Source organism: Bos indicus, chromosome 17 (genome assembly GCF_029378745.1).
Source record: "Bos indicus isolate NIAB-ARS_2022 breed Sahiwal x Tharparkar chromosome 17, NIAB-ARS_B.indTharparkar_mat_pri_1.0, whole genome shotgun sequence".
NCBI classification, from domain to species: Eukaryota; Metazoa; Chordata; class Mammalia; order Artiodactyla; family Bovidae; genus Bos; species Bos indicus.
In genome coordinates this window covers 4,225,761-4,253,529 of record NC_091776.1, presented here as the reverse complement: position 1 = coordinate 4,253,529, position 27,769 = coordinate 4,225,761, and the positions used below count along the sequence as shown (strand labels likewise).

General features: G+C 37.8%; 1 protein-coding gene across 5 annotated transcripts in view; it reads left to right on the top strand.

Annotated features, from left to right (window-relative positions):
* The window catches only part of MND1 (meiotic nuclear divisions 1), a 118,985-nt gene that overhangs the window by 57,315 nt on the left and 33,901 nt on the right, over positions 1-27,769 (top strand). For 3 of the 5 annotated variants that reach the window (XM_070770110.1, XM_070770114.1, XM_019977124.2), the window contains 3 exons: positions 2,426-2,540; positions 17,461-17,505; positions 23,374-23,632. In XM_070770110.1, the coding sequence (XP_070626211.1) occupies positions 2,426-2,540; positions 17,461-17,505; positions 23,374-23,480 (267 nt within the window). In that variant the 3' untranslated portion in view covers positions 23,481-23,632. Of the gene's footprint in view, positions 1-2,425; positions 2,541-17,460; positions 17,506-23,373; positions 23,633-27,769 lie in introns of those variants that run through there. The other 2 variants (XM_070770112.1, XM_070770111.1) reach the window with 2 other exon arrangements.

Genomic DNA, 27,769 nt, shown 5'->3' with positions numbered 1-27,769 from the left:
TTTTTAAAGTACAGTGTTCTCTAAAGTATTATATTAGGGTTTTTTTTCATGTTGATGTATGGCAAAACCAATACAATACTGTAAAGTAATTAGCCTCTAATTAAAATAAATAAATTTAAATTAAAAAAAATAAAGTATTATATTAGGGGTTTTTTAAAATCACTTTACTTTTTAGTTTTATCATTATCTCAAGTTTGAACTTATGACTTGAAAAAATGTTGAAGATCAACATGAACCTCTCAGCCCTTCATAGCAGCCTCTGTACCACTTGTTGTGAAAGACACTCAAAAACTGGTCACATTGTACAGAAGAATACATCACAGATTTACATGGCTTTATGCTTTTCAAAGTTATTTTATATATATTCTTTCATGTGAGTAGTCAGCACAGCCACGGATAGGAATTGGAGAATGGTAATTGCTAAAGAATATTTAAGGGAAGGTGAGTTCTGGGCACAACCTGAAAGTTTTATTTCTTCATTTGGCAACAAGTGCCACTTTTTAAAATTCAGTCATGGTTTTTTTCCTTTGATTTGGCAATAACCTATAGAAGCACCTTCAACTAACGGTGACATACTCATGCCCATAATAGTCAGGCTGCTGAGATTGCCCAGTCCACTTTAACCACTGAAACTAGGGGAAACCACTGGCAAACCTGGTTGGTGCCTACAGCTATCAGATTATAGTAATGAGAGTTCAGAGTGGCTCCCGAGAAAGATGGACTCTTACGTTCATCCTGAGTTCGCTAGTCAGGAGTTTTCAGAAATAGCTGGAAGCTTTTTCTACCTATTAGATAGTATTCCTGGTGATGATGATACTGCTGACAATGACAGTGAAGAAAACATAGCTGTCATATATATTCTGCTTACTGTGAGCCAGGCAGGTGCTGTTCCAAACGCATTTTCTGTATTGAATTTTGCCAGTAGTCCAAGGAGGTGGCCTCTATTACCGTCTTCATTTTTACATTTGAGGAACTGAAAGCACAAAAAGGTTAAGTAATGTGGCAAAGGTCTTGTTGCTAATAACCAGTCTGGGACGGCTCCCAGTTCAGGATATCCGGAGAGCTGTCCCTGTATTCACACAGACACTCAGCACTCTCTTCACCTGGCTTCCTTAGCTTTTTCTCCTCTCATTTTTCATTGAGGATTATGTATGATTTGGGCATTGATAGCAAATAATGATCAGCATATCTTGTGGTTATTTTAAATCACTCCTGAACTGTGCTAATATGGCCTACCTTAATTATATATAGCTGTTTACTTTTGAACAGCTAAACAGTTAAAATTAAATACAATTGAATTTGGTTTCTCAGTAATAAGAGTCACATTTCATGTACTTAGTAGCCCCATGTGGTTAATGTTTCCTGCACTGGAGAACACAGATCTAGAACATTTCTATTATTGCAGAGTTCTGTTGAACTCTGCTACATCAGAGCTCTGTACATGCATTCTCTTGCATCGATGCTAGGAAAAGGAGCCAAAGAGAGCAACTGAAGGCAAAAGTAGAAAAACACAAGTACAGAAGTACAAGCTAGCAAGGAACCTTAAACGAGTCCCATTAGAGACCTTGAACTCTATTTGGTTTTGCCTCAAACTTATCCTATAATTGGAGAAGGAAATGGCAACCCACTCCAGTATCCTTGCCCTGAAAATCTCGTGGACGGAAGAGCTTGGTCGGCTATAGTACATGGGGTCGCAAAGAGTCGGGCACGACTGAGCGAGTAACACTTATCCTATAATTCTATACCATAACCTTTTCCAGTGTTTGCTTTTGGTTTGGGCTTATTTTTCACACACATAAACTGAATACCAACAGCACTGTGACTTCTACCTGTTAATGAAAACTGTGGCTAGAAATTTCAAATGCTGTTTATTGGATCATTTTTTGTTTCAAAGTTTTACCTTTAAAGGAAAGTGATGGGAGGTCACAGTTCTATTGTTTCTTATATCTTTAAATATTTTTTAAAGTTAATCATTCTTGAAGACTAGAAAATTATCTAGAACACTTTTTTTTTAAGGAAAACTTTATACTGTCTGATGTTGCCGTAAAATTTACATACATATATATAGTGTGTGTGTGTGTGTGTGTGTGTGTGTGTGTATATACACAATCTTGTGAAACTCTCCAAAAAATTACCATTTGTCATGTAATGACAAATGACAACTATTATGTAATAACAATCATCTTTGAGTTTCCATTCAGTTAACATATACATAAGATAATTGGAGATTGCAGAGAAAAATGAGAATTGAGTTTGTTCTTATACTGTGAATATATGTATGTGTGTGTATATACTGATATTAATGTTGTCAAAAGCCCAATTCTTATCAGTTATGAGAAATAAGATAAAAATGTTTGTAAAATGTATAATCTTATAACATGGCATTTTGTTTGTCTTATTGGACATAACGTTATTTTGAATACAGGAAGAGCGAACTATGCTAGCAAAAGAGCTTTCTTCACTTCGAGACCAAAGGGAACAGCTAAAGGCTGAAGTAGAAAAATACAGAGAATGTGACCCACAAGTTGTGGAAGAAATACGTAAGTTTGTGTTACTCCCTGAGAGTTCTTAACTTTGCTAATGAAAGATACTTTATACTTCTAGTTGCCTTGTAACCATCCTCCATGTATATGAGAAAATAAAGCCCTTAATGCTATTACTATTGCCTTAATATTTCCATTAAGGAGTCTTAATGTTAAAGCACTGAACAGTCAAAACTGAGCATTTCAAGAATAAGGAGAGCTGGTGGGGTAGGATAAAGATAGAAAATGTAAGCTTAGGAAACTGAAGAGTCAGAGAAGGAGCTAAGTTGACCTCAAGTACCTTGTATCCAGAAAGAAATACACTGTTATAGGAAAAGAATACCAAAAGATTTGAGTTTACAAGTTGCAGAAAATTAATCCATGTGTTGATTTTCCGTTTGAATATTCCAGTGATGTTTTTCCTTACTTTTAAACCAGAGTCCCCAAAGCTTCATTTTCAATATTTTTTTGTACATTTATGTAAAGATAGAATTTTGAATATTTGAGGAAATGAAAGATATTATACTTAATTGTTTAGAAAAATATGCATAACTTTTTTCATATTTTTCTGTCTTAGATTGTCTTTTCATTTAGGAAATTATCAAATGAAACATTTAGAAAAATGGATATTATAGTATGTGATTGAAGGTTTTGAGAGAAAATTGAAAATATTTAGTGTTTTTAAATTAACCTGAGGACAGTTCGATTACAGTTAAGTTTGATGGTGTTATTTATAACTAAACAAATGTTAAGCAGTTCAGTTAATGTAATCTAAAGTTTAAATTAATTTTAGAGATTGATTCCACTTTGCACAACTCCAAGAGGTGCCATTCAAATATATGTAGTACACAGCCTAGATAATATATATTAGCCCTGATTCAGCTGATTACCCAGGGTGATTTTCAAATCAAAGTGGAGACTTTGAAAGAAGAACCCTCTGCCAGTCATTTTCTGTTAATTATTTGAGGAGATACCATTGACTCTTTCATGCTGCCGTGGTTTCATTTCGTGTATCATCTTCCTACAGAAGAAACTATTGATACTAACCAAATCTGCTTCAGAATTAACCACTCTAATCTGTTTTATTAAAGTTTTAACTAATGTCAAGTGAGCCTCAGTGTACACAGGCACATCAGAGCAGCAGGAGACAGGCTAGGCGTTCACTACTAGGAAGTGAGACCTCGCCGTAAGCCACCTGTAAGAGGAAACACAGACTGCTTGTTAAAGAGGACAGCAAGTATTGTGTATCCTACCCAGAGCAGTGTCTCGTCAAAGAGCACTTTTAAGAACAGTTTTCTTACCCAGATTTGTAATACTTCTGGTGGCTTATTTTCAGGATCAGCCTGGCTATTCCCTCTGGCAGTTGATCATGAAAATTCTGTTTCAGGAACCAAATATGATCTTTCGCCTATTACTTTCACTTGGATCTACCTTCCTGATTTTAGTTTTGTCTAATTCTTGGACTTTTTTCTTGAAGTGTCAACTCTTTGCTTACCTGCCTCATTCTCTTTTCTGTCTAGGGACCCACAGCTCGTAGCCACACCCAGCCACGGCTCTGCTTTTCACTTTGTGGTCCCCATTGTCTTGCCACAGCTCTTTCCCTGGGCAGATGACTGTGACTAATACCACCTGCACTTGGAACCTCCCATTTTTACAGACCTTTCCACAGTTAGATTGTATCTGTCCACTCAGGAATGACTAAAAACTCTTACTTAGGCTTTCAGAATCACTCTGACCCTCACTGATGGTGATCCTAAGCCAGTAGATCTTATAGTGCAGAAAATCAGTAAGGATTTTGTGCCAGACTAATTCATAAAGTGGGAAAACTTATTTCGAGCATGTAACTTCAGATTTGACATTCCTTGTACCTCTGAACCAAAGAGCAATTTTGGCAAGTGCATCGCTTCTTAGAAAGGTGATAAAACTTGAAGGGAGAAGTTTCAGGTATATTAAAGGTGATGGATTTTCTGGAGAGTTGAGTTGAGTCCAGCATAGTTGCAACCATATAAGGTGAATCTGTATTTGGGTCCTATAGAATTTATAATCACGAATCTATTACACATATATGAACTTTTGACATTTTCACATTGTACATTTTTTTACCGTAATAGAATGAGAGGATAAGAGTCTTTCCTGGCTTTGTGCTATTACTTTTTCATTCCATTAAAAAAATCATCTATTTTTATAAAATATATAATTATAGAAAACTGCATATTAAATAGACAGTAGATATCTAGGATAATTACATTATTTCAAAAATATATTGTAGATGTGAGGTAGAGTATTTTTTCCTATACTATAGGAAACTATAGAACTACAATCAGAATGAAAAAAAAAAAAAGCTATCAGGACCTATATACCTATAGAAAGAATTTTTAGACTAACTTTAGTTCATACTTTTATAGAGAAATGTCTAGTCCTCTGCTTTTAAAATTCAGAACAGCTCACAAAAGTTTATTCAAATGTGGCACTTTGGCTTTCAGCCAAGATAAAGTAGTAATGTACTGAATTCACGCACACATAAAAACAAAAAAATGCGAAATAATGGTTTCCAAGATACTTGAAATTAGATGGCAAAGAAAAGTGATTCCTAGAAAAAGGAAACAGACAAAGTAAGCCTTACAATTATCCCAACTAGTTTTTTTTTTGAGGGAGTTTCCTGGCTGCAGCACAAGGAAGGAGAACTTTGGAAGAGCCCTGCAGACTTCCTGAGTCAGGATGAAACTGAGTCAGGGAGACCAGCGTGGATAGAGTTCACAGGACAGCATACTGGAGAGCAGAGAGTGACACAGACAGAGAGCCCTGGTGTCTAGAGAGAGCTCCTCTCAGCTATTCTGTGCACGCTTATGAGGAGACTACCCAAAGCTGAGGAAAGAACGATCGCAGAGGGCCAGGAGGAAACCAGTGCCAGGCAGTCCGAGAGGACCAGGAATAGTGTCTGTTCTCATCAGCCGGATTAGAAGCATTTGTAATTCACGAGGCACTGAGTAGAGTATCCAAGATGGACTGAGCTCTACTCTCAACCCAACTCACAAACCGTAAGAGCAAGTCTTGAAAGCATCAAATTATTGCAAAATAACTTAAATGCATTCCAGACAAAGCTCAGTAATACACAAAAATACCCAGCACCCAGCCGTGTAAAATTCATAATGTCTGGCATACAATGAAAGATTACCAGGCATGTACAAAGAAGTAGGAAAAATATGTTCATTAGTGAGAATACTCCTTCAATCAAAACTGATCCAGAATTGACACAGATAATGGAATTAGAAGACCATAAATGTAAATGAAAGTTGCTCAGTCGTGTCTGACTCTTTGCAACCTCATGGACTATACAGTCCATGGAATTCTCCAGGCCAGAATACTGAAGTGGATAGCCTTTCTCTTCTCCAGGGGATCTTCCCAACCCAGGGATTGAACCCAAGTCTCCTGCATTGCAGGCGGATTCTAAATGTATTCTATATGTTCAAAAGGTAAGTAGAAGCATTGAAGACATAAAAAAGATCCAAGTCAAACTTCTGGAAATGAACACTACAGTGTCTGAAAAGAAGAATGCACTGGATTGGATTAATAGCAGATTAAACTTGCAGGATTAGTGTATTTAAAGACTATGGCAATGAATATGATCCAAAATGAAACTCAGAGGAAAAGAAAAATTTTTAATGAAAATAGCATCTGTGAAACATAAGACAACTTCAGTGACCCTAATATATGTGTAATTGGAGTCCCAGAAGGAGTGTATATTGGGGATGGGGGCATGGTAGGGATGTTTCAGTTCAGAAAAGTATCTGAGGAAATAAAAGCTAAATTTTTTTCAAATTTGATTAAAACTGTAAACCCACCGATTCAAGAAATTTAAATATGTAGGTAGTAAATGGCAGTAATTTTCTTATCACTAAATCTAGAGAATTTTTAGGCTTTAACTTGACTGACCAGAAATCCTCTTTCCTCAATGAGATTATTGTTTTTAAAATGTGCTTTTTGGTAATGAGGTACTTCCCAGGATTTGACTATCATATTATTGCAGAACAGATTAAAGGATTATGAGTTTCACAAATTGATTTTAATAGGATTTTGTTCTTAATAGCATGGCTATAGCACCCAAATTATAACAATCAGGCTTGTCTCTAAGTTTATAATGGCTTATTTTGAAACAGTTTTTCTGCGGGTAATAGCTATAACCCATATGTCCATGTAGATATAGCTATGTATTATCTTTTATTTCTCAATAATCCCTGTAGGAAATATTTATATTTCATCATGCTAATTGAATTAAAGTGAGAAGAGATAAAATCAATTGTAGTAAAAATTAATTCTCACAATAAAAGGTTTGGAAAGTAAATCTTATAAGTACTTAAGAGGTTTTTCTTAGAAACAAATGCCCAGATGACAGTGAAAATGGTGGAGTAAGGACCTTTGAAAATGTACCCTTCCATGAAAACTGGAAAAATTATTACAGCTTTTCCAGAACTCTAGAAACTAACCAAAGACTTACCTAGTCGAGAAAAATGGCCAAATCTCTGTAAGAAGAGCAAACTTTGTGGTTTCACCTTGCCCTACTCTCATCTCCTGCTCTCCAGCTCAACGGTAACCTTGAGAAATATCAGCCCTGCATTGTCAGTATCAGAGGGAGTAGAATGGACCTGGAGCTCTTTAAGACCCTCATGCCAAAGAACTGTTGTCATTATTTGCCATCTTTGATGCTCCCCTACAAGCTACCAATAGAAAGTATTGCCTTTTTTTGACCTGACTCGGAATATGCCCATCACTAACAGGGGAGCATCCCTCGGAAGTGTTTGTCTAAAACTGTTACAGGCAAGAATTTTAATGTCACAGCTCTCTTGGGTGATGAATAAGTTAACAAAAACAGTGGGCTAACCAAAAAATTTTAAAGGAGAAGCCAAAAGAGATGTTCTTAGATACCTTGAAATCAACATATTCCTAGAAATCTAAATGCCCATACACACGTTGGGCTATGCTCATTCTCATAGAAGACCTGAAGCGGTCCTAGCCTCCTACTGCCTGCTGACCTTGACGCTCTGTGTAGAGGTGGAGGCTAGAGCAGAGTTGTAAATCACCTAACTGAATATTGTTGGAACATGCTCAAACACACACATGCAGCCTCTCAGCAGAGATGTGAAGATTTAGTCCAGGTGTTTAAGGAAGTCCCTATTCAGTCACTGGCTGACCAGTAAGCAAACTGACTGGAGACTTCAGTAGCCACACATAACAAAAAATACAGACTTAACAGAATTAGTTCAGAGAAATCACTAGCTAAACAATAACTAGTAGCCACAACAACAACCCTGGGAACATGGGAAGAATCAGATTTCCAAAGTTGAAGCATTATATTATTGTAAATGTCCAGTTTCCACTGAAAAAATTGCAAGATATGCAAAAAATAAGAAAATATACCTCATGCATGATTTTGAACTTTAAATCAGCTGTTTAAATATGTTAAAAGAGCTAAAGAAAAATATGTTGGACTTCCCTGGTGGTACAGTAGATACAAATCCACCTGCCAATGCCGGGGACACCAGTTCAATCCCCAGTCCAGGAAGAGTCCACATGTTGTGGAGCAACTAAGCCTGCAAGCCCACTAGGCACTGCTGAAGCCCATGTGCCTAGAGCCTGTGCTCTGCAGTGAGAGAGACCACCACAGTGAAGCGCACTTTGAAGTGCACCACCACTGCAGCAAAGAGGAGCCCCTGTGCGCTGCAGCTAGAGAAAGCCCTCACACAGCAATGAAGACCCAGTGCAACCAAAAATAAGTACATTTTTTTAAAATAAAAAATGATCTGTCTAAAGCAGAGTACATCATGAGAAATGCCACATAAGCTGCAATCAAGATTGCTAGGAGAAATATCAATAACCCTTATGACAGAAAGTGAAGAAGAACTAAAGAACCTCTTGATGAAAGTGGAAAAGAGAAGAGTGAAAAAGGTGGCTTATAACTCAACATTCAGAAAACTGAGATCATGGCATCTGGTCCCCTCACTTCATGGCAAATAGATGGGGAAACAATGGAAACAGTGACATTTTATTTGGGGGGGCTCCAAAATCACTGCAGATGGTGACTGCAGTCATGAAACTAAAAGACGGTTGCTCCTTGGAAGAAAAGCTCTGATCAACCTAGACAGCATATTAAAAAGCAGAGACAATACTTGGCCAACAAAGTCCTGTCTAGTCAAAGCTATGGTTTTTCCAGTAGTCACGTATGGATATGAGAGTTGGACTATAAAGAACAATGAGTGCAAAAGAATTGATGCTTTTGAAGTGTGGTGTTGGAGAAGACTCTTGAGAGTCCCTTGGACTGCAAGGAGATCCAACCAGTCCATCCTAAAGAAAATCAGTCCTGAATATTCATTGGAAGGACTGATGCTGAAGTTGAAACTCTCGTACTTTGGCTACCTGATGTGAAGAACTGACTCATTTGAAAAGACCCTGATCCTGGGAAAGATTGAGGATGGGAGGAGAAGGGGACAACAGAGGATGAGATGATTGGATGGTATCACCGACTCAATGGGCACAAGTTTGAGCAAGCTCTGGGAGTTGATAATGGACAGGGAAGCCTGACGTGCTGCAGTCCATGGGGTCACAAAGAGTCGGACATGACTGAGCAACTGAACTGAACTAAAGGAAAATCTGTAAATGATATCTCATCAAATACAGTAATCCCCTACATACAAATAAGTTCCATTCCAAGAGCGCATTCGTAAGTCCAACAGTTAGTCTAGGTACCAAGCAACACAATTAGCTATATAGTACTATACTATATACTGTAATAGGCTATAATACTTTTCACACAAATAATACATTTAAAAAAACACAAAAAATAAAACATTTTTAATCTTAACTATACAGTACCTTGAAAAGTACAATAGTGTAGTACACAGCTGACATATTAGGAACTGGCATCCAGTGAACAGGCAAGACGAATTACCGACTGGAGAGGAGGTGGGAGATGGTAGAGTTGAAGTATTGTCAGCAGTAGGAGATGGAGGGCAAGCTGCAGTTTCGCTCATGCCTGATGATGGCACAGGTTCTGGTTCCTTGCTAGCTTCAGTTCTATCTACCTTCTTGAAAAAAGACCCAGTGATGCCTGGGTAGCAGCTCTTGTTTTCTCATCATAGACGATGACGTGGCAGCGTTGGGTTGCGTCTGAAGAGCTGCTGCAGCTTCTGTGTATCCTTCTACCTTGCCATTTCCTGCATCGAAAATTCCCTCAGCTGGTCCTTGTCTGTCTCTGTTCTTTCTGTGGACCCCCTGTTCCATTTTTTTGCCTCGCTCCACTCTCGATTATTTTCACTTTTGTTTCCATCATTATCACCTGGGGCTTCTTAGCAGCACCAGCTGCATTACCACTGCTTTTGTGCTTGCTCTTGGACATCCTGGACTTGAAATAAAGATCTTGTTCTACTGTACTCCATACACTACTGTACAGTAAAGTACACAGAAACACAGCCACTTGTAGAGGACGCGTGCACGTGACATTCTGCACTGTGCACGTGAACTGACTTACATGAGTGGACATGTGAACACATGTTTGCATGTTGGAAGGTTCATATGAAAGGCATTTACTGTAGAGAATATAAATAAAGAGGTAGAATAAAGAAGGAACCAAATAGAAATTCTGGAGCTGAAAACTATAGTAAGTAGCTGAAACATTCACTGGAAGGATTAACAGCAGATTTGAGCAGGCAAAAGAAAGTTATCTTCAGCAACTTGAAGATAGTTCTGTTGATATAATCCAATCTGAGAAACAGATATTAGAAAGAATGAAAAAACATTAACAGAGTCTCACAAACCTATGGTATGGTATCAGAAATGCCAAGATTCCCATAATGGCTGTCCCAGAAGGAGATCAGAGAGAAAGCTGCCAAGGGAATAAAAGCTGAAAATGTCCCAAATCTGATGAAAAACTTTAATTTACACTTAGAAAAGGCTTAACAAACTCCAGTTAGGACAGCCTCAAAGAGATCCATACATAAACTCATAATGGTCAAATTGTCAATTGAAAGCAATAAAAAAAGTAACTCAACATATTTAATGGATCTTCAATCAGATTCTTAGAAGCCATAGATGCCAGAGATATTAAAATGACATATTCAAAATGATGAAAAGCTGTCAACCAAGAATTCTATATCTGGAAATATTTTTCTTCAAAAATGAAAACCAGGCTAAGATATTCTCAGGTAAATAATTGAAAGAGTTTGTCACTAAAAAAAATATAGAATTCCTTTTGGTTGGAGTGAAAGAATAGTAGACAGTAACTTGATCAACATGAAGAAAAAAGGAGATTTATATGAGTAAATCTAAAGGACAGTATTGTGTATTTTTTTTTTTTATTTTATTTTATTTTTAAACTTTACATAATTGTATTAGTTTTGCCAAACATCAAAATGAATCCATCACAGGTATACATGTGCCCCCCCTCCTGAACCCTCCTCCCTCCTCCCTCCCCATACCATCCCTCCAGGTCGTCCCAGTGCACCAGCCCCAAGCATCCAGTATCGTGCATTGAACCTGGACTGGCATCTCGTTTCATACATGATATTTTACATGTTTCAATGCCATTCTCCCAAATCTTCCCACCCTCTCCCTCTCCCACAGAGTCCATAAGATTGTTCCATACATCAGTGTCTCTTTTGCTGTCTCGTACACAGGGTTATTGTTATCATCTTTCTAGATTCCATATATATGCGTTAGTATACTGTATTGGTGTTTTTCCTTCTGGCTTACTTCGCTCTGTATAATAGGCTCCAGTTTCATCCACCTCTATTGTGTATTTTTGTTCATATCTCTTACATTCTCCTATCCAATTTAAATTATAGCTGCATAAAGCAATAATGATGAAGATGTTTTAGGACATGCAATGTATAAAATACATTTTGTGACAGTAACAGCATAAAAGTGGGGAGAAAATGGAGCTATATAGGAGTGAAACTTTTGTATACTATTGACACTGGTAGTAATTCTAATTAAAATGTTAATAGTCATCCCTAGGGCAATCACTAAGAAAATAACCCCAAAATATTTGGTAAAAGAAATAAAGGAATTAAAATGATATACTAAAAATTACCATTTAACATAAAATGAAGCAATTGTGGAGGAACTGAGGAAGAAAAATTTATATGACTTAGAGAAAATAAATAGCAATTGGCAAATGAAAATCCTTCAGTTCAGTTCAGTCGCTCAGTCGTGTCCGACTCTTTCCAACCTGTGAATTGCAGCACGCCAGGCCTCCCTGTCCATCACCAAGGAGTTCACTCAAAATCCTACTTTATCAGTAATTACATTAAATGTAAGTAGATTAAAATCTCTCATTCAAAGGCGGAAATGATAGATTGAAAACACATAAACTACTGTCTACAAAAGACTCACATTTGACTCAAAGACACAAATATGGTAAAAGTAAAAGCTGGAGAAAGATATTACATGAAAACAGTAACCAAAAGCAAGCTAGAGTGGCTAAACCAATACCAGAGAAAATAGACTTTAAAACAAAAATTGTTGCTGGAGACAAGTACAGTTTATAATGATAAAGGGGTCAACTCTTCAAGATGATATGACAATTATAAACACATATACAGCAAACAATAGAGAACTGAAATACTTAAAACCCCAAATTATTGAGGGGATAGACAATTCAACAATAATAGTTCAAAATTTCAGTTCTCCATTTTGAATAAAGAATGGAACAAAAAGATGGAACTTAAGCAAGAAATTAGAAGGCTAAAGCTGCAGACCAACTGCATCTCTGTGGGACACTCCGCAACACCAGAAGACTTATGCTTCTCATGTGCCTAGTCGCTCAGTTGTGTCTCACTCTCTGCGACCCGATGGACTGTATGGACCCCATGGACTGTAGCCCACCAGGCTCCTCTGTCCATGAGATTTCCCAAGCAAGAATACTGGAGTGGCTGCCATTTCCTTCCCCAGGGGATCTTCCCAGGGAAGACCCAGGGATCGAACCCGGGTCTCTTGCATCTCCTGCCTTGGCAGGTGGATTCTTCACCAGTTGAGCCAACAGGGAAGCTTTATTCTTCTCAAGTACACATGAAATATTCTTAAAGATAGATCATATGTTAAGCTTACATCTCAATAAATTTAAATGGGTTGATAATACAAAGTATGCTTTCTGATAATAGTGGAATGTAAAAGATAATTAACAGAAGGAAATTTGAGAAATTCACAAATATGTTGAAATAAATCAACACACTCATAAGAGGGATGGCTCAAAGAAAATCACAAGGGAAATTGGGAAATACTGGGAGATAGTGAAAATGAAAACATAAAAAAACCTTACTGGATGCAATGAAGGCATTGTTCAGTGGAAAACTTATATTAATATTGTAATGATTGTGTTAAAAATAGGGACAGCTCTCAAAAGCCTAGCCTTCTATCTTATTCTAGAAAAAGAAGAGCAAATTGAACCCAAGCAAATATAAGGAAGGAAATAAAATGACTAGAACAGCAATAAGAGAAATGGAGAATCAAAAAAACAAGAAAGTCAGTGAAGCCAAAAGGTGGTCCTTTTATCAGATCAACAAACTTGACAAACCTTTGGCTATTCAAGAAAGAAGGAAGGTTTCAATTACTAAAACCGGGAATGAAAGAGAAAGAGCATTATTGACCTCATAGATATGAAAAGGATCGTAAAGGAATACCATGAGCGATGTTTGTATGCCAATAAATTTGACAAGGTGTATGAAGTGAACAAGTTTCTAAAAGGATAGAAGTACCAAAACCATCTCAAGTAGAAATGAACTCTGCACATAGATGTATGGGCTTGCCTAGTGACTCAGTGACAAAGAGGCTGCCTGCCAATGCAAGAGATGTGAGTTCAATCCCTGGGTCAGGAAGATCCCTTGGAAAAGGAGATGGAACCCACTCCAGTATCCTTGCCTGAGAAATCCCATGGGCAGAGGAGCCTGGTGGGCTACAGTCCCTGGGGTCACAAAAGAGATCCGACTGAGCAACTGAACAACGACAAATAGATGTGTAACATGTTAAGAGATTGATCTGGGGATTAATAAGTTCTTACAATGAAAAACTAAGTCTATACTGGTGAATTCTATCAGTTTAAAGAAGCAACTCTTCAATGAAAAAAAAAAAAAAAAACCTAGAAAAGAGAAAACACTTCCTAACTTATTCTTTGACATCAATGTTACTCTGATACCCAAACCAAAGACGTCATATGAAAAAAACAAACAAACAAACTGTAGTTAAGTATCGTTTACAAGTGTAAAAATTCTTGACAAAGTACTAGTAAATCAAACCCAGCAGTACGTAAAAAAAGATTATACACCCTGATTAAGTAACATTTGTCAGGAATGAAAAGTTGACCCAACATACAAAAATCAATCTAATGCAACATATTGGTAGAATGAAGGTGGGGGAACTCCACAAGATTGTGTCAATAGACAAAGTATTTGATAAAATCCAACACCCTTTCATGATAAAAAACACTCAAACTGGGAATAGAAGTGAACTTCCTCAATCTAATAAAAGGGTGTCTTTAAAAAATGCACAGCTAACATAACGAGTGGTGAAAGACTATGCTTTCTCCAAGGATGTCCAGTCTTACCACATCTATTCATTATTGTACTGGAAATGCAAGCCAGGGTGACCAGGCAAGAAAGAGAAATAAAAAGCATCCGTATTAAAAAGAAAAAAGCAAAGCTGTTTGCAGTTGACATGATCTTCGCCCTAAACAATCCATAAAACAACAACAGAGTACAACTATTAGAGTTCACAAGTGAGTTCAGCTGATGGCAAAATAGAAAATCAATGTGTAAAAAATACTTGTATTTTATAAACCCTCAATAGACAGCCTGAAAATGAAATTGAGAAAAAATTCCACTTACAATAGCATCAAAATGAATAAAATGCTTAAGAGTAAAATTAACTGAAGAAGTACAAGATGTGTACTGAAAACTAAACTTTTAATGAAGTTAAAGATCTGTATTTCTAGGGTGGAAATACTCCTCCAGTCAATCTAAAGATTAACTCAAATTTCCAAAATTCCAATTTCTTTTTTGCAGAAATTGTTGTTGGTTCTAAAATTCATATGAAAATGCAAGAGACCCAAAACAGCCAAAAGAATCTTGGAGAAAAAGAGTTGGAAGACTCAAATTTCCCAATTTCAAAACTTATTACAAAACTCGAGTAATCAACTCGGGCAGCAAAAAACTAATGCCATTTGCAGCAACATGGGTGGACCTAGAGGTTGATTCTGAGTGAGTAAGGCAGACAGAAGCAGAGACACCGCGTAACGTCCCTTACATGCAGTCTAAAAAGAAATGATGCAAATGGACTTATTTCCAAAGTAGACTCACAGAGAACAGACTTAGGGTTGACAGGGGGAAGGATGAGAGGAAGGGATAATTAGGGAGTTTGGGATGGACAGGTATACACTTGCTATTAAAATGGATAACCAACAAGGACCTACTATATAGCCCAGGGAGCTCTGCTCAATGCTATGTGGCAGCCTTGATGGGAGGGGAGTTAGGGGGAGAATGGATACCTGTATATGTATGGCTGAGTCCCTTTGCTGTCCACCTGAAATTATCACAACATTGTTAGCTGGCTATACTCCAGTACAAAATAAAAAGTTTGGGGACTTGCCTGGCGGTCCAGTGGTTAAGACTATGCCTTTCAATATAGTGTAGGTGTGGGTTCGATCCTGATCAGGGAACTAAGATCCCACATACTGTGGGGTGCAGCCAAAAAGTTAAAAATTTAATAAAAATTAATTTTTAAAAAAACTAGAGTAATCAAGGAGATTTGGTACTAGTAAATGAATAAACGTATAGGTTAATGAAATAGACTTGAGAGTCCAGAAGTAAAGTTTTGAACAAGGGTACCAAGACCATTCAATCAGGACAAAGAGTGTTTTCAACGAATGACACTTGGGCACCACATGAATTGTCCTGGCCTCCCACTTCACACCGTATACAAACATTAACTCAAGTGGAGCAGAGACTTAAATGCAAGAGCTAAAATTATTGAACTCTTAGGGGAAAAAACATAGCTGTGTCTGTACCCTTGTTTTAGCTATGACATCAAAAGGTCAAGCAGTCATATAAAAAGTAGATAAATTTGACTTCATTGAAATTGACAACTTTTTTATGTCAAAGTACATTGTCACGAAAGTGAAAAGAAAACCCACAGAGTAGGAAAAACTAGTTTCAAATCCTATATCTGAAAAGAACTCTTATGATTCAACAATAAAAAATTTAAACACTGGCAAATGGTCTTCCCTGGTGGCTCGGATGGTAAAGAATCTGCCCGCAATGCAGGAGCCCTGGGTCGGGAAGATCGCCTGGAGAAGGGAATGGCTACCCACTCCAGTGCTGTTACCTGGAAAATTCTATGGACAGAAGAGCCTGGCGGGCTATAGTCCATGGGGTCACAAAGAGTTGGGCACAACTGAGCAACTAACACACACAAAAGATTTGAATACATTTTTCCAAGGAAAATATACAAATGGCCAATGAGCATATGCAAAGAAACTCGGCATCATTGGCTGTTAGGGAAATGCAGATCACAACACAAGGAGATACTCATTAGGATGGCTGTGATAAAAGGAAAGCAAAATAATTGTCGGTGAGGTGGTGGAAAAGTTGGAACTCTTAGGTTGCTGGTGGGGTTGTGAAAATGATGCAGCCACTTTGGAAAACAAGTTATCTGTTCCCCAAAATGTACATACAGTTACCATTTGAGCCAGCAATTCCACTCCCAGGTATATATACCAAAAAGAATTGAAAACATGTTCACACAAAAATTGTTACTCATATTAGTCATAACAGCCCAAATGTCCATCAACTGATGAGCCACTAAACAAACGGTGGGATATCTATACAATGATTTGATAATGAAAAGGAATGAAGTTCTGATACATAGCACAGTTGCCCAACCTTGAAAACATTGTGCCAAGTGAAAAGAAGCCAGACACATGGTTTCATGAAATGTCCAGCACAGGCAAAGCCATAGAGACAGAAAGTAGAGAGTGGTCTCCAGAGACTAGAGGGAGTAGGACTGTGGAGTGACTCCTAATAGACATGGGATTTCCTTTTGGGTGATGAGAGGTCTGAAGATAGGCAGGGGTGATGGTTGTACAACCTTGTAAATATACTAAAAATCACTGAATTGGATGCTTTAATATGGTGAGTTCTGTGGTATATAAATCTTATTTCAATAAATAAATGCACTCATTATGACTAATGTTTATACCCATTTGGTCATGGCATTGTTATGTGCTGTGTAGATTAACTTGAACAACATAAAATAGATACAGATACATTTAATAGCAAGATATATAATATAAAGTAAATATTTCCTCCTTCAGGGCTACTACTGTATGACCATTAACATTTTATTGTCAGGTTTACTGTGATCTAATATGTATACGGGCTTCCCTGGTGGCTCAGTGGTAAACAATCCACCTCCCAATCCACCTGCAGGAGACATGGGTTCAATCCCTAAATCCGGAAGATCCCCTGGAAAAGGAAATAGCAACCCACTCCAGTATTCTTGCCTGGGAAATCCCATGGACAGAGGAGCCTGGCGGGCTGCATCCATAGGGTCTTGAGGGAGTTGGACATGACTTAGCAACTAAACAACAACAAATATGTATATACTAAAGTGCTTATCATTAAACTTATTTTATCCTCTCCTGGTGTTGTAAATTATTTGAGAAACATCTCAGTTAAACATTTTGTTTTTAAAGAGCAAGTACAATAATAGTAGGGGACATTTAGGAAAGAGATACTAGTCAAGTTGACTTTGTGTTCATCTTATGTAACTGCAGCTATCTAAAATTTCTTTGGGAAGTTGAGCAGGTTTGTGAAATACATTGTCACTTATTGAGCTTTTCTTTTTCCCCAAAAAAATGATGGGAAAAAAATATATATATTATATATATTTTTTTCAGGTCAAGCAAATCAAGTGGCCAAAGAAGCTGCGAACAGATGGACTGGTATGTATTACAATGGTAATATATACCAGTGTGTTACTACTGGTAAACTAGTCAAACTCTTGTGCACTTTCTAGGATGTGAAATGCAGAAGCTATTGTGCCCAGTTTTGTTTAAGAAAAGACATTTCTGGAAGTGTATGTATTAATCAAGTTTTTATATCTTAAATCATTTTAAAAAGTCTTACTATGAGTTATTTTGTAAAGTAGGAGACATTTTTGTAAAACAAGTGATTGCTTTCAGTTTAAGTTTTATATAGCTTTTTCCCAATAAATCACTTAGACTAATCACTTAACCTTCGTATATATTAATGCAAGATACAACTTTTAAGAGCTTTGTGGAATGTGAAAGATTTGTCTTCTTGTTCATAATATTAATTTGTTGAGGACTGACTATGAGCTAGGCATTGTAAAGCCTGTCTATGGCACATTCTCATTTTATTGCCACAGCAATCTTGTGAGGTAGATAGGATTATTATCCCTAATTTTAGAGGTGAAACTGAGGCCACTGGGATCCCACAGTCACACAGGTGCTAAGCATTGGAATAAGAATTAGATTTCAGAGTCCAGGCTCTCACCCCCTACACAGAATAGTCTTCTCTGTGTACCTGCTTTCATGTAAATGCCTCATTAATCCATGTGCCAATGGATACACCCTCTGGTGTATGCCAGGGATATTCTAAGAGACGGTAATTTATAGGGTATTATTTATGTATCTTAAAGTTTAGAAGAAAATAAATAGTGATTGTTGTGAATTATATACCAGTATGATTACTATTTTTAAAACCTACCTGGAAGTTACACTGATGCGTCTCCAGTATTTAATTATAAAATAATGGTAATTGGGCTTTCCCATCCTGGTAAGAGTCTTCAGTGCCGTTATGTGTGTTACTCATCCTGGTTCTGTTTCTCTGGGAGCGTATGGATAAGATCACATTGACGCCGAGATGCAGAAAGCTTGAAGTAGCTGCCTTACTAAAGTCCAAGGTGATTAGTCACTGGAAGAACAGGGCCTTATGCCAGATTTCCCTGATTCCATATTCAGGCTTCTGTGCTTCACAGAAAGCTTAAGAATCATTTTTCCTTGTCTGTTTTAGAATTAAAATCAATATAAATGGCCTTTGGCTCCTGTAAAATTGCAGTCTTACTTATTACAAAGTTATTTCCTAAATAGTATGATGCTTTACTGATAAGAGCAGAGAGGGTAAAAACAGCCAAGTAATATTAAATAAAAGGGACCAGTGAAATGTGTGCCCAATAAAGTATACATAACCAGTAAATACAGTGATACCGTATAGGTTTGAGAAATACAAAATTTTGAGTGGAAAAAAGGCAAATGGATTTTTTACGTTAAAAATAAATCAAGAGTTACAAAGTGATTTCCCACAGTTAACAAGCAGTAGGAACAGGAGGCCTGTGTATATGGTGAGAGAGGAACCTGACTTTGAAAGGAACCCTGTTGTGCTCAGTATTTGCCGTGTGACTCACTGAACCTCTCTGAGCTTCCTTCTTCATCTGTTCAGTGTGGATAATGTTTGCCTCAACATTTCAGGAGGATTCAATAAAGCAGTTTATAAGCCCTTTAGCACACCATTAGACACATTGATAAACAAATACTCCTATTTTCCCTCTTTAAAGAAATCCTTTTATGTTTTCCAATTGATCGTAAACTTCAAAAATTATAATTAAAAAAATGTGAACAACTTCTTTTTCCGTTGTGTTACTAGCTGAGAAAGAACCTAAAACTTTTAAAATCATGTAGGACGGATGATATTTTTAGAAGAGCAGAAACAGCTGTTAAGAACCATATTTCCATTTGAGTTTATGACTAGCTCCTTCCAACATAAAAGTGCTATGAAAAAATCATGGAGTTACATTACACCTCAGAAAACCTTCCTGTTTTCAAAACAAACAAAAAGAAAACATCAGTACAATTTATAACTAAAGATTGTTATGTAATTATTAAGATTTGGTTTCTTCATATGAAAGAGATTCCTAAAATGTATGTAAAATTGAGCATATTTACTTTTCAGTATTTCAGTTTTGTAGTATGAGGAATCAGGGTATAAATAGTGTTTTGTGACATTAAGTAACTTTAAATGTGATTTATGAAATTATACAAAACCTTGCCTGGTAATGAAGATAGTGGAGTTTTTATGACTTTTTATGGGAGACTTCTTGGTGAGTGAGGGGGATAGGTTTTGTGACGTCCTGGTGTAGACCCATGCGTGTGATACTGCCCATCCTAGTCCTGCATTTATCCTGGGTTTGCCATCATATAGACTAACACGAATTCTACCCCTCTTAAAACTGTTTCTTTTTTTTAAAAAAATAAGATTTTTCCAAAGTAAACAAGTGGGACCTGATTAAACTTAAAAGCTTTTGCACAGAAAAGGAAACTATAAGCGAGGTGAAAAGACAACCCTCAGAATGGGAGAAAATAATAGCAAATGAAACGACTGACAAAGGTTTAATTTCCAAAATATACAAGCAGCTCATGCAACTCAATACCAGGAAAACAAACAACCCAATCAAAAAGTGGAAAAGAGACCTAAACAGACATTTCTCCAAAAAGACATACAATGGCTAACAAACACATGAGAAGATGGTAAACATCACTCATTATTAGAGAAATGCAAATCAAAATCACAATGAGATATCACCTCACATCGGTCAGAATGGCCATCATGAAAAAGTCTACAGTAAATGCTGGAGAAGGTGTGGAGAAAAGGGAATGCTCTTGCACTGTTGGTGGGAATGTAAATTGATACAGCCACTATGGAAGACGTATGGAGATTCCTTAAAAAACTAGGGATAAAGCCACCATATGACCCAGCAATCCCACTCCTAGGCATATACCCTGAGGAAACCAAAAGTGAAAAAGACACATGTATCCCACTGTTCTTTGCAGCACTGTTTACAATAGCAAGAATATGGAAGCAACCTAGATGTCCATCGACAGATGAATGGATAAAGAAGTTGTGCTGCATATACACAATGGAATAGTACTCAGCCGTTAAAAGGAATGCATTTGAGTCAGTTCTGATGAGGTGGATGAACCTAGAACCTACTTTACAGAGTGAAGTGAGTCAGAAAGAGAAAGAGAAATATGTATTCTAATGCACATGTATGGAATCTAGAAAATAAAGAATTTATTTGCAGGGCAGCAATGGAGAAACAGACATAGAGAATAGACTTATGGACATGGGAGAGGGTGAGATGTGTGGAAAGAGTAACATGGGAACTTATATTACCATATGTAGAATCCATAGCCAATGGGAATTTGCTTACAGCAAACTCAAAAACGGGCTCTGTATCCTAGAGGGTGGAATGGGGCGGGAGATGGGAGGGAAGTTCAAACGGGAGGGGATATATGTATACCTATGGCTGATTCATGTTGAGGTTTGACAGAAAATAAAATTCTATAAAACAATTACCCTTCGATAAAAAAAAATAAAAAGTTTTTAATCCATTTATAAACGTTTCCACACAACAGAAAAATTGACAGGTACGAACTGTCAAAATTTCAGATAACACTGTCTTAAAAGCAGACATCCAGTGGCCCAAGGACATATTGAATCAGTCACTTTTAATTGATTCATTAAGAATTGTGTAGAGAGGCTTTTTGTTTGTTTGTTATTCTTAGTCTTTGAAGGCCTATAGAATGGTTTCTTGCCGTCACGTGAACCAGTATTCCTTCCTGCAGAGGCTCCAGCCTCACTCTGGTGCCTCGTTTCCTTCTTCTCTCCTGATCCCGGCTTGAAGTTCATCCCTCCAAGGTTCCTGCAGTGTCGCAGTTGTCCTCATATTTTCTGCAAATCTTTCTGTATTCTTAGAGTCTTGCAGAGTCTGGAAACAGTACATATAACACTTGATCTTTTGTCTCTAGCATACATACCACTTTGGAATTGCTTAATGTTAATTTTTCTCTTTCTTGTGTCAGTTTGAAGGCATAGGCTCTTTATGTTCTGCAAGACCTGTAATATACTTAATAACTGTCTTATGTAATATACTTAATAACTGTCTTATGTATTTGTTGTGACTCTCAAGAATGCATAGGTTATGCAGACATTAACCAAATTAAACAGACCATTCTAGAGTACCTCTTGCTATTAGTTTTCTCACTTAGGTTCTTATGGAAAGTAGAGATTTGGTTTAGATTGTTAACATAAAGATTTGTTTTAGTATCTGTTGATACTCTATAACAATTAAAGAAATGAGACTATTTTATTAACATTCTATTTGTTATAGCAGTATTCACCTCAGCAGTTAACTTTATTCAAACCATTTAATTATTATTACTTGATACTTGGAATTCAGCTTCCTAAAACAGTATTCTTTAAAGTGATCAAACTCCATATAATAACTTCCTAATGACACCATGCAGTATAACAGTATACTTCAGACCAGGTGACTTAAATGAAGAAATTGGTTTTCTCACAGTTCTGGAGGCTGAGCGTCCAAAAGCACGGTTGGCAGGTGTGGTTTCCTGAGTGTCCCTCCCCATGGCTGGCAGGTGGCCGCCTTCCTCCGCGTCCTTACAGCCTCTCCAGCGCCTGCCCCTGGCGCCTCAATGTGTCCACCCTCCTCTTCTTGCAACACTGCCAGTTAAACTGGATCAGGGTCCACCCCAGTGGGCTCATTTTAATTTAATCACCTCTAAAGACCCAGTTTCCAAATACAGTCACATTCTGAAGGAGCGGGATTTAGGTCTAAAACATATGAATTTGGGGGAGGTACTAATTCAGCCAATAACACTCCAAAAGAACCTATTTTAACCCTTCATTTCATTATCACAACTAACGCAGTGCTTAACGTTTATAGAGCACTATGAACCAGAAAGTTGTGTACCATGGTTTTTCTATATTTATAGTCTTAGTGCATATTCATTATAAAGATGGCATATGTACATTAAACAGAATATTTTAAATTACAAAAAGAAAACTCACTGTCATTCCTGTTCTCTCTAAGTGCCGACATAGGAGCACACTGGTACTGCCTTGCATAGACACCCTTCTGGGTGATTGGACATTTAGATTACTTGTATTTTTTTCTTTTGTTACCTTGGGATGAAGATTTGATCATAAATCTTGTACACAGTTTGTTTCCTTCGAGTCCCCTTAGATAGACATAACACTTTTTTCAGTGGTAAGATGCACTTAAATTCCCTAGAAGACATTAAGGCTGTATCTGCTCCTTTTAGCCTTCAGTGACCCCTTCCCTCCTCTTCACCCCTTCTCCCTAGCCTGGCTGTCTAGAAGCCACTTCTGTGCTGGGGGAGGGAAGGAAAGGGGTGCCCTCTGGGACAGGAGCAGCTCTAATTCCTGAGGTAACAGAACCCCGCCTCTGCTCTGGAGATGTTAAAGAGGTACCATCAGCCTCTCCCTGTCTTTGGATTATTCTTTAAGTCAGGTATTCTTCAGTGGCAACTGATTTACTGAATTTTTTGAATATGAAATCTGTTTATTCAAAACAATCACTAATATTTTCTTTATTCTGAAAGTTAATTGTCGTTACTTTTAAATGGGTTTCCCTGGTGGCTTAGTGGTAAAGAACCCACCTGCAGTGCAGGAGATGTGGGTTCGATCCCTGGGTCAGGTGTATCCCCTGGAGAAGGAAACGGCAACCCACACCAGTATTCTTTCCCAGGAGATCCCACGGACAGAGGAGCCTGGCGGGCTGTAGTCCATGGGGTCACAAGAGTTGGACACGACTTAGCGACTAAACAACAACAACTCTTGAAAATACAGAAAATTCCTTATTTTGATACTTCTAAAATAATAGAAGTTTTTTTTTTAATGAGTATAATTATATTTGAACTTTTGTGATTGTGTTTCCAATTCTCAAAAATATTTCTCAATTTTCTTTATAGATAACATATTTGCCATAAAATCTTGGGCCAAAAGAAAATTTGGATTTGAAGAAAATAAAATTGATAAAAATTTTGGAATTCCAGAAGACTTTGACTACATAGACTAAAACGTTCCATGTTGTTGATGGTGAAGGAGCTATGTGCTCGTGAATATGTAAATTTTTATATTATCCAGCTAAATGTACTGAATTGTCATTTACCTGTAACTGTCTTTATTGTTTTGTTAAGTTTAAATAAAGTCAGAGTGTGGATGTTTTCACTCTTTTTGATTATCCTCAGTGCTCATCAGAATTAGGAGAATGCAAGTCTGTTAGGCTTACCAATAATTTTTTTTTTTAATAGACCAAAGCCATCATGACATAACATTTTTTAGTTTTATTCAAATATTAAGAACTAAAAGTACCTCTGAAGACTGTATTATACATGCTCGGAAATAACTTTCAAAACTAATGGCTGCTTTACTATTAATATTTCTCAGTATTTAGTGGAAAATGTGTCTGATTGAGTCTCAGTAATTGCATCATATTTGCAAATTTCCCACAGGAGAAAATACAGAAAGTTGATGTTCCTTAAATTTAGCGTTAGATAGTAATTCCTCATGAAATTCCACATGAAATTCCACATGAAAGCTACTTTTTTTTTAATGTTTGATGCCTTTCTGCTGTAAAGAACAAAACATGCCCTTTGTCCTAATTTATACACTTGTAAGATGATATAGTGGTGTTAGTATAGCATGCATACTCAGCTGAGTTCAGGGATTTTTTTTTTTTTTTCCATCTACCTTCAAAAAAGAATAGGTTAAAAATAATGTACGTCTTGTGTGTATATCTTTTTCCAGTTCAACTTTGGCATTTAGGGTATTTGCAGGACAAACTTAAAGAAAAGAAAAATCAAGACTAGTGTGTTCAATGCCCTTTCCATACATGCCTTAATTTTTCTTCACACAGTCCAATTTTGATATTCTTTTAAGTAACTTGAATGAGGCGCTCCATATGTTTGAAGTGACCCAGATGGTATCCACACCATTTGTTAGTGAATCTGGTCTTTGAATTGTGTGGAGTTGCCAGGGGCCTACTTAATCACTTCCTGGATGTGGGCCGGAGCTTACTGGTCCAACTTTGTTCTCAAAGCCAGTCTATGTTGCCTTAGGGCAGTAGCTCTTCTCACAGGAGAAAGTATTTGATGTAAAAGACAAAGGACAAAAAATAAAAATAACCCATCGTAAGCCTTTCCCTAATACACTAATGGGAATTCCAAAATTTCTCAGACCTCATTTGCTGTTTCTTGGAAAAGATGCTTCTGAGAATTCCCTGGCAGTCCAGTGGCTGAGGCTTCCCTGGTGGCGCTAGTGGTAAAGAACCCATCTGCCAACGCAGAAGACATAAGAAGTACGGGTTCCATCCCTGCATCAGGAAGATGTCCTGGAGGCATGGCAACCCACTCCAGTATTCTTGCCTGGAGAATCCCAGGGACAGAGGAGCCTGGCAGCTACAGTCCACAGGGTCACAAAGAATCGGACACGACTGAAGCGATTTCGCATCACTGCATGCCAGTGGTTAGGAGACTGTGCTCTTTCTGCTGAGGGCCCAGGCTTGATCCCTGGTCAAACGGGAACAAAGATCCCACAAGCTGCATGGCACGGCCAAAAAAATTTTTTAATTAAAAAAATTAAAAGGTACTTTCCTCTTTAGAAGGTATATATGTTCAAAAAGAAAGCCATTTCTAATGGCTTAAAAGATTCTATTTCATAAATATTTAGGTAGCTTCAACATATTTTTTTTTTTACTATCTTATGGGGCTAGTCTGAGAATCACTTCTCAGTACTTGCCTAAGATCAAGTGTAGTATGCAGGCTTCTCATGTGGCACAGTGGTAAAGAATCTGCCTGCCAGTACAGGAGACGCAAGAGATGGAGGTTTGATCTCTGGGTTGGGAAGGGGAATAAAAAATGACAACCCACTCCAGTATTCTTGCCTGAAAAATTTCATGCACAGAGGAACCTGGTGACAGTCCATGGGGTCGCAGAGAGTTGGACACGACTGAGCGACTAAGCACATAGCCTGAGAATGATTGAGACGGAGTCTGTTGATGAGCCCCCCAGAGACTGTGGTACCCTCCTAAGCCAGCAGTGCTCTAGTAGATGTTTAACTAAACTGAGTCTTTGGAAAGTGAGTTGGGGCCTGGTTTATAGAAGGTGGCTATTTGTGTGATGTAAATACACCCAGCGTAGAGAATTGCAGATTACCAACATGATGACGGTGCCAGGTTGGAGAAAGATGCTGGGTATCAGGTGGTATTTCTTCCGTGCAGATACAGTAGCTGTAAATCCTCTAGAGCATAGATAAGGGTAAAATGTGAAATAGTTAGGGAGCGAGGAGTTTTTCGTTTTAGTGCTGTTGTTCTGAATGCATAGTTCCTGTGGTTTCATCGTGGAGATGGCTGTAGTAACAGCTGGCCCATTGACTGTTGGCTTGCCTACTGCGGCACATCACTCTTCTTAATCTTGAAGAGCTGCTTCTGAGTTTGCTCGTCCCTGAAATTGGAGATACTGATTAAGAAGCCCAGGGGCCCTGGCCCAGCAAAATCCTAGGTAATCCTTAGTCCTGGGTCGGTTTGTAATTGACCTGAAGACTGAGGACAACTTCGGCAGACCTAGAGTCAAATTGCTAGTGATTCGGGATCAAATCTGATTCAGTATTGTATGATTGACACTCCCGATGTCCTTTCAGTGAATTGAGAAGTTTAAAAGGCATTTGAGAGATGACTTCCATCTTAACATCCTTCTTCACATGTAGTTATTATTAAAATCTCACTACCTATCTTTTAAAGAACCCTAGGAAAAATTTTACAGTCTCCTAATGAGTTTCAATTTTCCGGGCCAGATCAGATCGCTGAAATGTCACTTCTGAGGTTGGGCCAGGACCAAAGAAATCCATAAGGATAAACTGGATACCACTTTTCCTCTGATGTTTGCTGCATCATTAGTCTAATAGGATTAGGAAGTTCTTGGCCTGTCTCAGAAATTGATGCTATTATCCTAAACTTTTTCAAACATGATTTGAAGGGATTAGAAAAGGCAAGTACAGCCAAGAAGCAAGAACCACCCTAATAATTCTTGATCAGAAAAATCTAAATTGTAAACCTGATAATACTGTTTTTTGGTTTTTTTTTTGTTGGTTTAAGAACTTGACTGGAGTAAAATAGAAAACATTTTCCTGCTAATATGCCATCATTGTAAGAGCAGTTACAATGGGACAGGTGATGGGAGGGTGTCTCAAAATTATACATAAATCCCCTTTCAGGGTGTGCCTCCTGAATGCTGTCTGTATGCTAGGAGGAAAATGTGCTGCATTATGAACTGTCCCACTGCAGTGAATTTATATTATACTTACTCCAGCTTGATTTTTAAAAAATTTTTTGTAAGAGATAAGAGGCCAGGTGAGGCTAATGATTTCTATTAACCAAGAATGGCAAACTACCATCCCAAGAGCCAACTTCAAGGCCCGTTTTTTATAGCCCTGGAGCTAAGGATGCCTTTTTACACTTTTTAAATGATGTAAACATAGGAATGAGCAACAGAGGTGGTATGTAGCCTACAAAACCTGAAATATTTACCAGCTGAACCTTTACAGAAAAAGTTTGTCAACTCGGAAAAGATCAAAAGCTGACAGCCTGTGGTCTAGATAGACATGCGAGGCATGGTTTGCCTAACCTGTATTTTACTTTTCATTTAAGCTGGTTGTCAACACAGTCACATGTGAAATGTCACGGGCATCTCTAGCTTCTTCTGAAAGCTGAATGATTGAGCAACCCCCATGGCAGCACCTCTGCCGGAGGTGAGGGACTGGCTCGGGGTGGCGGGTTCATCTCTTAGAGGAATGCCGAGTACAGCTTTCTTCCTGAAGTCACTCTGCTGTTCCAAGGTGACAAACTGACTTGAGATCAAACTTTAGTTTCAACTTTTCAAATCCCAGAAGGAAAATCCCGGTGCCATTTTTTTGTATTAAATGTTTAACCTAACATAGAACTGACATCTTGATGATGAAACATTCTATGCACAAACAAGCGATGTCTTTCCATATGCTCAAACATGCTTTTAGTTTTTCCTGTAGTTCTGTAGATGGGCTTCGCTGGTGACGCAGACAGTAAACAATCTGCCTGCAGTGTGGGAGACCTGCATTCGATCCCTGGGTCGGGAAGATCCCCTGGAGAAGGGCATGGTAACCCACTCCAGTATTGTTGCCTGGACAGAGGAGCCTGGTGGGCCACAGTCCATGGGGTCCCAGAGAGTCAGACACGACTAAGCAACTAACACACACTTAGTTTTTCCAGTGGTTTTATAGTTTCTTCATATAAAATTTTTACATTTCTTAAATGTATTCCTAAGTATTTTATCT